The 14442-nt window shown below is 38.6% G+C and overlaps 1 protein-coding gene across 7 annotated transcripts in view; it reads left to right on the top strand.

Moving 5' to 3' along the window:
* FAM13C (family with sequence similarity 13 member C) overlaps positions 1 to 14442 on the top strand; it is a 153758-nt gene that overhangs the window by 60028 nt on the left and 79288 nt on the right. For all 7 annotated transcript variants that reach the window (XM_082720250.1, XM_082720252.1, XM_082720251.1 and 4 more), the window contains one exon: positions 7232 to 7350. In XM_082720250.1, the coding sequence (XP_082576376.1) occupies positions 7232 to 7350 (119 nt within the window). The remainder of the gene's footprint in view (positions 1 to 7231; positions 7351 to 14442) is intronic.

Below are 14442 nucleotides of genomic sequence, written 5' to 3'. Positions count from 1 at the left end.
AGAACAAACTGAAGGTTGATGGAGGGAGGTGGGTGCGGGATGGGATAGACGGGTGATGGGTATTAAGGAGGGCATTTATTGTGATGAGCACTGGATGTTGTATGTAAGTGATAAATCACTGACTTCTACTCCAGAAACCAATATTGCACTGTATGTTAAGTAACAAAAGTTAAATTAAGAAAAGGATAAATTCATGAATAAATAAACAGCAAATAATCTTTTCATGAGTAATCTAACCATAATTGTTAAGAACAAGTAAATTAAGTAGAGGTAAGATAGAAGTGTATAAGTGAACTTTCCAATAATAATAATGCTTTTTTGTATATCTTCTTAAAAGTAGATCCAAAATCTTTTTGGTAACCTGAAACCTTGATATTATACTGAGATAAGTTAAATGATGGGTATCAGTTGAATATCTAGATCATTTCCAAGGAATATAAAATACTAAAACATTAACTACTGAGCATTATCTACATTTGACTTCTCTTTACAGAAGAAATAAGAGTATTTGGTCTATTAGTAAACATGTTTTGTCTACATTGAAAAGTTACTGAGGAAATTTGCCAGTTCACACTTGCTTAATTCTTAATTTTCACTAGGAATTTAGGATTCTAATGGTACTAATTAAATCAGTATATGTACTTAAAACTATTTCAAAATAATAAGGGTGAAAGTAAGCCACTGTGAATGAAAATAGGTAAAGAAAGTAAAATGACTATTTCAGAATGAGAAAGAAGGACAAAACATAGTAAATAATCTGAATGGATATAAAAAGTTATAGAACTTTTGTAGAAAAGGAATCTTAAGAAATGAACGTTAATTGTGGTCAAGCTGGCTAAGGTTAGAATTGATTTAAGATATTTTTCCCCCTTAAAAATGAGTTTTATTATTAAAAGTAACACTGGTGCAAAATTAAAATTTGGTCTTCTCTCTGCTAAAAAGATAAAGTATTCTTGTGCTATGAGTCTGCTCTTGATAAGTGATTGTGAAAGCCTTTTTGTTTAGTCACTTTACCTTTTGGACACTCTCCCTGGAAAGCAAAGTTGGTTTTGTTTTTGTTTTTGTTTTTGCCTTAGCAAAATAATTCCCTGTGTTTCATGCTGTTTTTATATCAGGTCTTGAATTACCTAATAGAACCCAGTTTTGTTCATATCAAAGGTGCTAAGTCTCATTCACGACAATGTAACCTTTTGTGTTTGCCTTTCTAATCTTCTATTGCTAATTGGGTTAATAGATAATTAACTATTCAATAATAATCTATGGGCCTACTTAGTCAAATATTCAAATGTTTTGGTATTTTGACAACTTCCTCAAATCAAACTCTAAATGGAGTCTTCTTGACCTCAAAGTATCTTTGATATTTCCCAGAGGGTCCCTGAAAATCTCAAAAGATTTGTTTTTCACCTGGTAAGAGAGAGATGTTAAACAAATTAGGTCTATTTGACATGTTAAATTATGCAGAAAGCATTATCAAATAAGTATTCATAAACTGTCAAATAAGTATTCATAAAGATTAATGGAATGGACTCTACCAAGTGTTCTCATCCACCAACACTGTTGCCAAATTACAAGGTCTTTAAACTTGGGTGCTTATTTCACAACTGAAGAAGACTCCCTAACCTTTGGTCTGCGCAAATGCTAGAGACATTAAAATCAAATTGACTAGGAAGAGAATTAGCTGACGTAGAGGTAGACTGCTTCCTCCCAAAACATTAAGAATGTTTCTTTTCATTTCTCCTTTCTTTCCAACAATCCTTTTCCTAATTCTTACGTAATGAAGGTCTTTGTCATTCTCTTGTAAATCTACTGCTTGCCCTGGCCTGGAAAGACATTGTCATTGTTTACATATCTCAGATGATTATAAAAGCAGGTTATCCAACCCCCCAGTCAACTGTTGGATTTACCGTGATGCTGGTGATTCCATAAATCTTCCCGTCACAAACTTCTCCCTCATTTCCAATGCCTCAGTTTCTCTGGAACACTGGATGATAAACACTTCTGGAGAAGTGGAGACTTTTATATAAAATACATAAACAAGGCATTTGGCTTGAGAAAATGACTCCTTCAGTTGGGTCTTTCTTTGATCTACTTAATCTAAGTTGGTTTGAGCCATGGGGGGTGTGGCACTGGAAATTTTCGAGGATCCTCCAAACATTGGGTATTATTCAGTTTATAACCATTCTAATAGTCTCCCTGATACACTATATTCTCTCAAAAGCTTTAAATGCATGCATGCAGTCACTGGTAAAGAGACAAATGATCTTTCTGTGTCTAGAATGACAAAAAATGGGATGAAGAAACTGCCAACTAAAGGACCAACACCTTGATATCCTAACCTATGAATTGCAGTTAGAGATTCATCCTGATTCCAACATCAACAAGGAGTGGTAGTTCAGAGTGACACTAATACTTTACATTTTGATCAATATTTGCAGTACAACTAAGAATTTATCAAAAGGGGGGGACGTTGATGTAATTAATTTGTATATTGGGACCCACAAAATGGAGGCCATCTCAGTGGCCTAGCCCATGTCACAAATCTAAACAAAGTTAGACTGCACTTACTGAAAACACCTGTCAAGAGACCCTAACCCCTGTCACAATCTTTCAAGTTAGCTTTAACTAGCTTATTTACCTAGAAAATAGGACCTGTTAGCCTTACAAGGAAATCCCTGAATTCCTAGCCATTCATGCCCTGTTTCCTTGTTGCCTCTTCTTACATTCTATAATGCTCATTCTTGCCCACAAAACCTTTGGGAGAGAGCTCCACTGTTTGATAAGCTCTGTACTCCCTAAATACATGATTGTTTTTCCTTGAATAAAGGAGTTAAATTAGCTACTAAATTGTTTTAGTTTTGTCATTTGATAATAGTAAACTTGGGATGTTGAAATAAAGTGGCAAGAATTCTGTCTTATCTTCACTTTATTATTCTCCTTGGGGAAAAGTGAGAGAGTAAGATCTGCCTCCTAGTTTTAAGTGAGGACATACAGGCTAGAAGTGCCTAGTTTAGTGCTCAGTACAGGTGAGGCACTCGATGAATGTTATTTGATTTGGAAAGTGGACAAAATATCCCAATTTGAATGTCTATTTTCTACCAGAAGTTCTTACAAATGTAGGCAGTAAAGTGGGCGATATCCTTGTATTTCAGGTAAGGAAATAAGACCAGAGGAGATCCTACTTTGTGGATCTGTGTAGATTTTGAATGTATGCCTCTTTCATCCTCCATGATTTATTTCTGTGTTGAAACAATGACCAAGGCAGGCAGAAATTATTTTAAAAAAGAGGTCTGAAGAAAGAGTTCTCTTAGTAATATGTCTTAAAGTCCCAGAACACTTCAAATAATAATCAGACACATGTTTAGAAGATACTGTAAACCAGCTCTTCCAGAGCCCCTTTCCCCCAACTAGAAAATGGATGTGATAATCCAATAGTTCTTTCAATCAGGGACAAAAATCTCTAAAACCCCCAGTTATTCAAAAGGACTTTAAGTCATTTTCACAGATGTGTGAAGATTAAGGTAAAAAGAACTCTGGGATGGCATAGGATAGTGTAGATTAATAACACATTGCCTGTTCATTCTAAGAGCTGAATATATATGCTTTTCCAAACTATGGAAATATTGGATGCATTAACTATGTAGTTAGAGCTCTTGGGAAAAGCAGTGATTAGTTATAAACCCACTTAATTTAAAGTTAAGTTAAATTAAATTAAATTATATTAAATTAAAATTTAAGCCAGTAGTTGAAGAAAGTAAATTTTTTAGTTAATTTGGGAATGTAATGGACATGAATAAAACCTCAAGCGTGAGAAGATGAAAAAAGTTAATATTTTGATTGACCACACATCTCGAAAGGAAGATTTAAAGGATGTGTAGATCTTTGAGGCCCAAGAGTAGCATTCTGGTTTGTTAAGCTAAGCAAAAACTAGGACTAGGACAAAGCATTTTTTTCCCCTTTTTTCTGGGTTACAGATTTTTACAAGGAGGACTCGGAAGAACATGAAACTATGGTCATTACATTGGATCAAAACTAGATTCTCTCAAGTTCTGTAAGAGTCAGCTGAATTCACTAAAGTCCTAACAAGGATAAAATATTATATTTCATTATTTCTGCTTAGCAGCGGCTAATTTTTCCTTGACTCAGCTGAGTTTCTAAGCCTTTCAATCTAATAGACAGTTTCTCTCTTATTGTGTGTACTATCTTAGCCTCTGCTCATGGATCAGAAAATAACAGAAATAATGTTTGTTTTATAGGCACCTTACTTATGAAGTATCTCAGAACCAAGTCCATTTAATTGCTTCTGTGTATAGCAGAGAACCAGCAAATCACTGCACCAAGGCTGTAATTGGGACCTACAGGATACAAGGTCAAATGATAGGGGATAGCTGGAATGAGGACAAGATGTAGGATTACTTGGCTTACAGGTGCCCCGCCAGCCTCTGCCTGGCCAGGTGCCAGGAAGACAAGCCTGGAGGAGAGGGTCTTGGCTTCTCCTTCCTTCAATTCTGTTGGTCAGCATGGACCTGTCCATTCGCAAGCACATTAGCACAGCAGTAAACAAGTTAGTGTCTGCCCTCTTACACTTTAGTCATTGTCAAACGGTAGATTTTAAAATTCTTTGGGGGCAGGATTGCCTTAGTCACTTTTACATAACCTCCCTAACTGTCAACATCCTTGGTTTGTAGTAGGTGATTCCTTTTTAAATAAAAATATATCTCAGTTATTTTAAGGTAAACACTCTGCTTTATTGTTTTAGAATTTTTGGTAGGGGGTATTATAGCAGATCTCAAAGATGTAATGAAGCTTAAATGAGCAAAGCTAATATGTTAAATATGTTCTTGCCCAGATAGTGTCACTTTTGAGAGGGTGGCAGGGAAAGAATATGCTCTCTCAATTGTACACGAATACGTTATCTATTCTAAGAATTTTCTTTGGCAGTCCTAGTTAACCTTGTCACAGGTCAGGTGGTAGAACCCAATTGGAATAGGGATGTGAACTCACCAAGAAGGTGAGTCCTGGTGTCTCATGTGTCTCCGTTATAGAGGCCAATAACCATGATTATTACTGTTCTTGTTATATACTTTTTTCCTTTATGTCCTTATGAATAAATGATACCTGGCAGCACAATATCTTTGGAAGCTACTGTTTTATTAATTTAGTTAAAATGACATCCATCTTTTTTATGCCTTCTCCCTTTAAGCAAAAGCATGAGATTATTTTTATGAAAACTGGAGCGAGTAAGAATTGGGATTTACTTTCCTATTTCCTATAAAGTTCTTGAGAATCTTGTAGATTATACTCTTGAAGTATATAAATCTGAAACAAATAAGCATCCCACCACAAACATTGGTTTGCTTTTGATAAACTTGTTTGGATTAAGTCTCTGAGGGTTTCCTTAACATAACTTTCAGAATATTAAGATTCAAGGGAATTTTTATAGAAGAAATATTAGTGTTTATAACTCCCATCTGCTGTGTACCTCCAGTTGACAGGTACTAAGGTATGTTCTAATGACATCTTGTTCAACAACTTTGTGACCTTGGAGTGTTATCCCCGTTTTACAGACCAGGAAGTGGGGATCCTGATAATTGATGTGACTTGTCACATACCTAGCAAGTAGTAGGCAGAGCTATCTCACTTGAGCCCACTTTTGGGGAAACTTGGCCAGTATTTGGGTAGTTGTAGAATTTTTTTTACAAGCATTTACTATGTCCAGAGTGTCTTTTTGCCTGAAGCTGGAGGCTTAGAGAAATGGTATTAGGATCCTGGAGGAATAATTAAACCCTTTCTTTATCTCTGCCCCAACTCTCCACTTTAACCCTCTTACAGGAAGGCATATATATCTAATTTTATTTTTAAAAAGACTTTATTTATTTATTTGAGAAAGAGAATGAAAGCATGAGCTGGGGGTGGGGGGCGGGAAGGGCAGACTCCCCACCAAGCAGGGAACCTAAGGTGGGGCTCCATCCCAGGACCCTGAGATCATGACCTGAGCTAAAGACAGAGACTTGACTAAATGAGTCACACAGGTGCCCCATAATTTTGTTTTAGAAGCTTGTGATGACTACTTGGCAAAAAAACCCACTTCATTATCCTAGTGTTTCAGAAATGTGACTTCTGAGACATCTGACATATTGGAACGTGTACTGACTTTAACCCACACTCCAAATAGAAAGCTTGGTCTACACTGCCACCAAAGTATACTGCTCAGTCAGACCCAGATGTACTGCAGCACATGAATATTCTCACTGCGTGACAGTAGCCATCTGGATTTACACACTTTCTCACTAAGTTTAGTTTTAGTATTTCTTTTATCAGGTAAAGGGGCTATTTTGCTGCAGGGAAAACTTGTCAATTAGAGATTTGACACAGCTCAAAAATTATAGTGGTTCAACTGTTGAATGTATATAAATCTTTCATTTTTAGTGTATGTGTTCTTATAGTGAATCCAGATTCATGTTAGCTTGGATGTGTTTATGATATTCTCTAGAAAGTTTAGCATTCTGGAGTTCTTCTAAATTAATGCACTGATTGCATCATGGGATGTCCAGTGTAGTTATTTCTTTGGATGCAGTGTAGCTAATGGTGTGTGTGTGTATGTGTGTGTGTGTGTGTGTGTGTGTGTGTTGAAAGGAGAGAGAGACAGAGAGAGAGATTGGGAAGAGAATGCTTGCATACTTGGGGATTGGAATTCATAAAAACGATGTATTCCTTAGGTTTCAGACTGACTTAAATTTCTTTCCTATTATAGGAGTAATGCATGTTTATTTTAAAAAATGTAGATGAGCCCCAAAAAGGAAAAAAGAAATGACATCTTAGAGTTAGTCACGGTTAAGAATTTGGTATCTCAATCTGTATGTGTGTGTATTCATACATATGTTTGTTTTTACAAAAATGAGCCAATGCTATAAATATTCTAGAAATTATGTTTTCAGATATATCTATTTATTCAATATCTTTCTATAATATTTTTAATGTGAAAATTTTTATGGCATGGTTACATTGTCTCTCTCGAACATTAGATTTTTCATTATTTTTCTCTTTATTCTGTAATCTTGTAACAACTGACTGATAGAAAAATGTTTCTTAAATTGCAAATTACTTATTGGCCCCCTTCCCCAACTATACTCTGTGGAGTGTGTTGCCTGCCCTGAGACCCACTTCCAGCTGAAGAACACTCCGGTGTGATGCCTACTGACAGCTCCTCTACTTTAGCTGTTTCTTCTTGTAGGAGACAGAGCATGTGGTACCCAGCCAGCCAGAGTGTCGGGGGAGAACAGGAACGCCAGCTCACGAGAGTCCGCAAAACCACTCCTTCAGGTGCCAAGAAACAGTACGAGTTCAACCAAGGTGGGCCTTTTGTTGTCAGAAATTGTACTGTGCCTGGTATTGCTTTCCCAGAAATGCTGATGCTGTGCTTGCCACTCCCACACAAGGCAAGGCTTTCTGATTTTGACTGGCATTCCTTACAAGTCACAGAAGCGGCTTAAAGCAGCTGTGAGAGTATCATTGAGTCTGAGTTGAGGAGAAATGTAAATAACCTACAGTTTCTGCCTTCATTTTGGAGATAATCAGTCTTCGGCTCGGCTTGGCTCGGAGAGAGTCTTGGAGAAAGAAATGCTGATTTCATTTGTCCTTTTCTATTCCATGCTAGAGATGATTAGGTTTTCCTCTGTGATAATGATAATTAGTGATGACAGTGTAGACATCAAGCCAATTTCTTTTCACATATTATCTCATTTAGCCTTTGCCTCTTCTTCACAAAGTGAGTACTAATAGGCCCATTTTATGGAGGAGAAGCCTGAGGCTGGGACTCACTGAGGCACTGGCCTGATGTTGCACAAGTGAAAAAGTTGAGCCAGACTTTGACCCTATAAACATTTGATTACAGAATAGCAGGTGTGGCTTCGGTGCTGATCCCCGTAGTGTCCTTGAGGCACTTGAAGCAGCCCTGGGGCTGGGCTCTCTGGTCTGCTAGACCTGCTGGAGACAGCCCGGGGTCCAGGGCGAGGGCGGAGGTGGAAAGCTGTCTGCAGCATGGTTGGCATGGCATTCTGATGGGAGCCCAGCATTGCAGCTGTCTGTGGAAAGTCTCTTCTGGAAATAAACAGAAGAAAGAATTCAGCTGCGAGTTGTGTCAGCTGTCTTTGTAGGATCATGTGTACAGCATAATCATAGCCTTCAGTCAGTGGGAAGGGAGCGCTGTGCTTCCAAGCATGACCTTTAGATTTTTTTTTTCTTTTATGGCAGCACAGCCTAAATGAATCAACAACTACAGAGAAGTTGGCTGCTATGTAATTTTGCTTTAAAATATTCAACATACTAAATTTAGAATCAAAGAGACCCAAAAGGTTGGAGGGGTCCCAAAACCAAGGTGACTGCTCTCCAACCAGATTAATAGGTTTCTTCTATCATCCTTCTCACAAGCTGCCACCTCTTTTCTGTTTATTCTTATGTGACTTCAGGTCAGGTAAGACTCAGCCTTGTCATTTCTCTGCTGCTTGGGGCATTCTCCTTCCTACTTGAAGCCTTATTATAATGAAGCTCTTTTAGACTGACTAGAGCCAATTTTGTGCAGTGACCCTGTTTCCCTTCCACCTCACTGGTGACTGACTGCCTTTCTCAGCAAGAACAGGCCAACTCTATGCATAGTTCAAAATACTAACACAAAACAAAACAAACGAACAAAAAACCTAAATCATTCTTGTGTATGGAATGTATGGCAGCCCTTTGGGGTGGGTGTTCCACAGAGGCTAATCAGGAAAAACATCAACAGTTAGACTTTTCAAAGATACTTGATATTTGATAACTTTAGATCAATTTATATCTCACCTACAGTGGGGAAAGTAAGTGGTAATACTACTGTTATTAGAGGGCAAGTCAGAAGTTTAATAGGATTCTGTGATAAGAATCATTTACATATGATTAGTAAGAGCTAAGAGTATTGGATTAGAATAGTTTGTGGGTTTTTTTTTTTTTAAGATTTTGTTTATTTATTTGACAGAGATCACAAGTAGGCAGAGAGGCAGGCAGAGAGAGAGAGGAGGAAGCAGGCTCCCTGCCAAGCAGAGAGCCCCATGCGGGGCTCCATCCCAAGACCCTGGGACCATGACATGAGCCGAAGGCAGAGGCTTTAACCCACTGAGCCACCCAGGCTCCCCTAGTTTGTGTTTTTTAAATATTTTATTTATTTATTAGAGAGAGAGAGAGAGAGAGAGAGAGGAGCACATGCACAAGCAGGCAGAGTGGCAGGCAGAGGCAGAGAGAGAAGCAGGCTCCCTGCTGAGCCAGAAGCCCCATGAGGGACTCAATCCCAGGACCCTGGGGTCATGACCTGAGCTAAAGGCAGTGGCTTACCTGACTGACCCACCCAGGCATCCCTGAATTAGAATAGTTTTGATGAGGAAATATACTGTGCAGCAATTCTTATATTTGGGGATGGGAAGTTACAGTTGAATTTGGATTCTCAGACCTAGGGTACCTTTTCTCAGAAAAACAGAGATGTACATATATACAAGTTTGTAACACCTTAGGAGGTTCCTTGACCTCCTCTGCATGTCAGTGAAAGGAACCAAATACCGACAGGGTCCCCAGGCAGCCTTCCTGGTGAAATCAGGTTTGTCTCTCCCCAACACATTGGCCACTTCTACATCTTAACAAACCTCCATAGGACCCCAAGTACCTTGTCCTTTTCTTCCTTTCCCTTCTAGCCTCCAGGTTCCACCTTGATGGGACCTAGGTTTATTAGCTAGCACCATTCCAGAATATTCTGTACCCCATTATTGGAAAATCATAGGATCTGGAATTAAGGATCAGATCAGAAGCAGTGTCTGATACTATTAAGTTTAGTATTTAGATTGGGCTGGTAACCTTTAAACTAGACTTATTTCTCACAGCCATGGTGGCGTCACCTAGGGACATTCTAATGAAACTTAAAAAAAAAAAATCTCAAAATGTTACAAGGATTGTGAAACTTGAACTGGTGAAATGAGATCTGAGGCTAAAAACAACTTTGAGTCAGGTAGCTCACATTCCTGATAACATTTCCCTTCCCTTTTAAGCCAGCATGTGGCCAGGTTCAGGCATATGGTGCCCAAAAAGATCTTGATAGAGACATGATACTGTAACAGGATGCTCCAGACCTAGTTTTGGCTCAAAGCGAGAGAAGGAGCCAGGATAAATCTCTGCGGTTATAAAATGCCACCTTCTTGGGGGTGGAGGGAGAATTTTATTGGCATAATGAATACTTTGAAAAAGGAGGAAAGATCTTTTTGCCACCAAGGAGTCACATGTCACTTCAATGAGACTCAAAGTTAGTCTTCAGAGAATGAATCCATCCTTGTAGAAATGAGATTTTGGAGCTCATTGTGTTATGGAGTGGGAACTGATCTTTGCATGGATGCCAAGGAGAAATAGTTTCCTAACTTCAGCTCTCAGATCATGTTGTATCTTCAGCTCTTTCTAGCATAAGGAGCCTCTGTCTATGTCTGTGGATGGGCTTCAGGGAGGTTTATGAGTGTTTTTCCCGAAGTTTGAGCACATATACATTCTATTGGTTTTCTGTTGCTACTGCAACAAGTGACCACAAATCTGTGGTTTAAAACAACCCACATTTAAAATCTTATAGTTCTGTAGATATCCAACATGGGTCTCCTTGGGCTAAAATAAAGGTATCAGTAGGCCTATAATTCCTTTCTGGAGTCTCTAGGGGGAGAATCCATCTATTTCCTTGCCTTTTCCAGGTTCCAGAGACTGCTTGCCATATACCTCTTCTTCCACTGCAAAACTAGCAACATTACATCTCTGAGCATTCTTCCATACATTTCCCTCTAACCATGGCCAAGAGAGATTTTCTCATTTTAAGGACTCATGGGACTAAATGGGGCTGGCTCAGGTAATACACAATAATCTCCTCATCTCAAGGTCTTTTACTTGATCGTATCTTCAGAAGCCCTTTTGTCATGTAAGAGTAACATGTGGAGTGGGACAAAAAATTAGGACACAGGGAGCTTGGTGTGTGTGTGGTGGCGGGAGGGAGGGGTTATTCTGCCTGCTACCTAAAAGTTCGGTTTTCCATTGAAAATCTCTACAACATTCATCAGAATCTCATGTGGTACTCATGACCCCCCAAAAGTCCTATCCTAACCTTTTTCTATCTTCCAGTTTGCTTGTTCTTCAACAGAGCCAACCTCAGACACTGATTTCACCCCTCCATCCTCTTTCACCGCATCCTTGCTTCTGTTTGCCATGTCCTCTCTGTCCTTATATGCTATTCCTTATACAGTGCCCCAAGGCAGAGAACTCAAGTTTGGTGTCCTGTGGTTTATCTAGTGTGGAGATACACTTGCCTTGTACTATGTTTCAAAAATATATATATTTTAAGGGTTTTGTTTATTTGACAGAGATTACAAGTAGGCAGAGAGGCAGACAGAGAGAGAGGAAGCAGGCTCCCCTCCGAGCAGAGAGCCTGATGTGGGGCTCCATCCCAGGACCCTGAGATCATGACCCGAGCCGAAGGCAGAGGCTTTAACCCACTGAGCCACCCAGGTGCCCCTGTTTTAAAAATATTTTGAGACGATATTTAAAATTCAGAAATTTTGTGGATTTGGAAGACGTTTCTTGAAAAACTAAAGATAGGATAACTTATGGGCTATATTCCCAAGGGGCAACGATTAGCTGGAGCTGAGGAGCAGGTGTCCATTTTTCCACAACTCCCGCCTGGATCTGCTTCCTTATTTATGTTCTTTGCTGGCTCCTACAGGCATTTGATTTATAATGCCTGCTTTAATCATTTTCTTCCCAGCGACTGCTCATCCTAGGTGCTCTAGCTGCCTGGAGCTAAGCCCTAATAAGGTGATGTCTGATAATGTCTTATGCCTCCTTTCCAAGATGATGTATTTACATTTTAACTTGGATTTTCATTGCATCTGCGTGGAGGGGCTGCGTGTTACCCTACTCTGGCATGCTTTTCAGTACCTGGAGCTTTTTCAAAACACTTATAATTATGGAACTGCATTTGGTTAGAGCAAGAATGAAGCCTTAGTAATTATTTAATACAACCCTCTCATTTTCTAGTTTGACACCCAGTGAGGCTGTGATTTGCTTAAGCCCTGGCTCCCCTTTTAACAGAATCAAGACAAATGCCATCAATCTGTTCAGAGCAGTCACTTGATGAATATGCATCAGTTTGATTGATTTTTTTTTCTTTTTTTTTTTTGGTGTATCTACAGCCAGTGCTGATCCTAGGAACCCTCCTAGATGACAAAGGAGGATTTATGAATGTAAGAGAATACTAATGAAGCTGGGGATTTCTTACCCAGCTAAGTAAATTTACTTTTGAGAGTGATTAACTCACTTGTGTTTAAAATATTGTATTAAAATTTATGACAGCATTAAACTTTTAATGTCATTAAAGACCTTGCCTGTATAAACAGGAGCTATTCTAGCTATTCTATATAGCATTGTGTCACCACTAATTAAGTTGGTGGTTACATTGGCGAATGGGAGTTTATTAGCCTCTTCATCTGGAAGTTCCCAGTTAGAGGGGGTTCAGGATTGGTGTGTTAGCGAGAATAATGGCCTTTGATGGATTTGACTATTTTCGTGATGTTCCAGAAGAAAGAAAAAGCTTTGTTGTTTTATGGAAAGAGGAAGTTTTGTTGGCAGTAACTTTTCCATGGGGAATAAATCCTTTCAGCTTTTGTTTTTGAGATAGACAACTTGTCTGTATTTTAATAGCTAATAGTTTCTTATTTAAGTATTTTTCATAGCAGTAAGCAGAGTCTTAATGAGCTCTGCTGAAAAGAGAAAGAGTACGAGAATGAACACCCTGAGATTTTTAATAACATAGTAGACAAGATGTGCCTTCTTTGACTGTACCAGACAGAAGCTCTACTTGATGCCAATATGCTGTTATTAGTGTGCTCTCAGGATTCCTCCCCTCTCCTTTCAGTCTCTGTGTGTCTCCTTCTCTCTTCTCTTCTTCTCTTTCTTTCTTTCTGTCTTTCTTTCAATTGTGCAGGGGGAGGACAATGAATGAAGTATAAATTTAAAAAAAATTAGTTTGCCTTGACAGAATTTTGAGACTCCCTGCTATACAGTTGGGTGAAGAATGGGCTCTGAAAGGCTTACTTTGCCTATATTGCGTGGGAAGGGAGCCATACAGGGAGGGCTTTCCTTCATCCCCCAGTCCTGCCTCCATCCCCATGGGCTCTGAAATGGTCTGCTAGAATGGAAAGAACATTCAGATTAAGAAATGCAGAGTCTTATCTCATGTCTCTCAGGTGACCTCGGTCACTTAATGCAAATCCCTCAGTCCCCTCCTCTAACACAAGTTTGGGTCAGATGATTTCTCTTCCCTCTTCTGACTCGAATTCTAAACATGCTCAACATTCTAGATGTTTAAAGGATTTGATGTGGAAAGATTTTAGCTTAATAAAACAAGCTCTTGCAGTCACAGATAAAAATAATTCCTCCTCCATGCTACAGAGCACAAAAATATCCTCTACCAAATCACCAGTCCCTTGAACTGATTGACAAAGAGCCCACACTTGATTATTCTGGGAATGAAACCCTCCTTTATTATTACTATTATTTATTACTATTATTTTTTGAGACTGCCCTTGGTTACTTTATAAATTGTTAGCACTTTCACAAGGCAATGATTAGGCATAAAGATAATAGGGAAACAGTCTCTCATTAATAATAATAGTAAATGGGACATGATTGTATTAGAAAATATTTTTAAAAATCTAAGGAAGCAAAAATTTCTTATAATCCTACTGCCCCAACATAAACATGGTTATCCATTATAGTGTATGTTTTTGTATTGTTGCTATTGTTTTATGTTTTTATTTAATTCCAGTTAGTTAAATATAGTGTTTTATTAGTTTCAGTTATACAATATAGTAGTTCAATACTTTGATATATCACCCTGTCATCATCACTAGTGCACTCCTTATATTGCTGCTGTTGTTTTAATGTGGCATAAAAAAGTTGTGTATGAAAGGGGCTTCCTGATACATTCGGGTTGAATTCACTTCAAGCAGGCTCCAGAGAATAAAGCTAGACCAGAATGCATTCGGCAATCTGACTCTACAATCTTTATATGTAAATTGAATAATAAAGTAATGGGGTAATTATTACCAACCTCAGCTTCATGTATGGCTAAGGAGAGCAAATTTGATTTTTTGTAACAAATACTCTAACATATAATTTTTACAAGGAACATATTTTACAAACTTTGGTATCAAAGGCTTGTGTTAGAAATACTATTTCTAGGGGGCACCTGGGTGGCTCAGTGGGTTAAGCCTCTGCCTTCAGCTCAGGTCATGATCCCACGGTTCTGGGATCTCTGCTTGGCAGGGAGCCTGCTTCCTCCTCTCTCTCTCTCTCTCTCTCTGCCTGCTTGTGATCTCTCTCTGTCAAATAAATAAATAAATA

This window comes from Mustela nivalis, assembly GCF_964662115.1.
Source record: "Mustela nivalis genome assembly, chromosome: 2".
NCBI classification, from domain to species: domain Eukaryota; kingdom Metazoa; phylum Chordata; class Mammalia; order Carnivora; family Mustelidae; genus Mustela; species Mustela nivalis.
The sequence above is the reverse complement of the archived record's forward strand: the minus strand, read 5'-3'. Positions and strand labels throughout refer to the sequence as shown.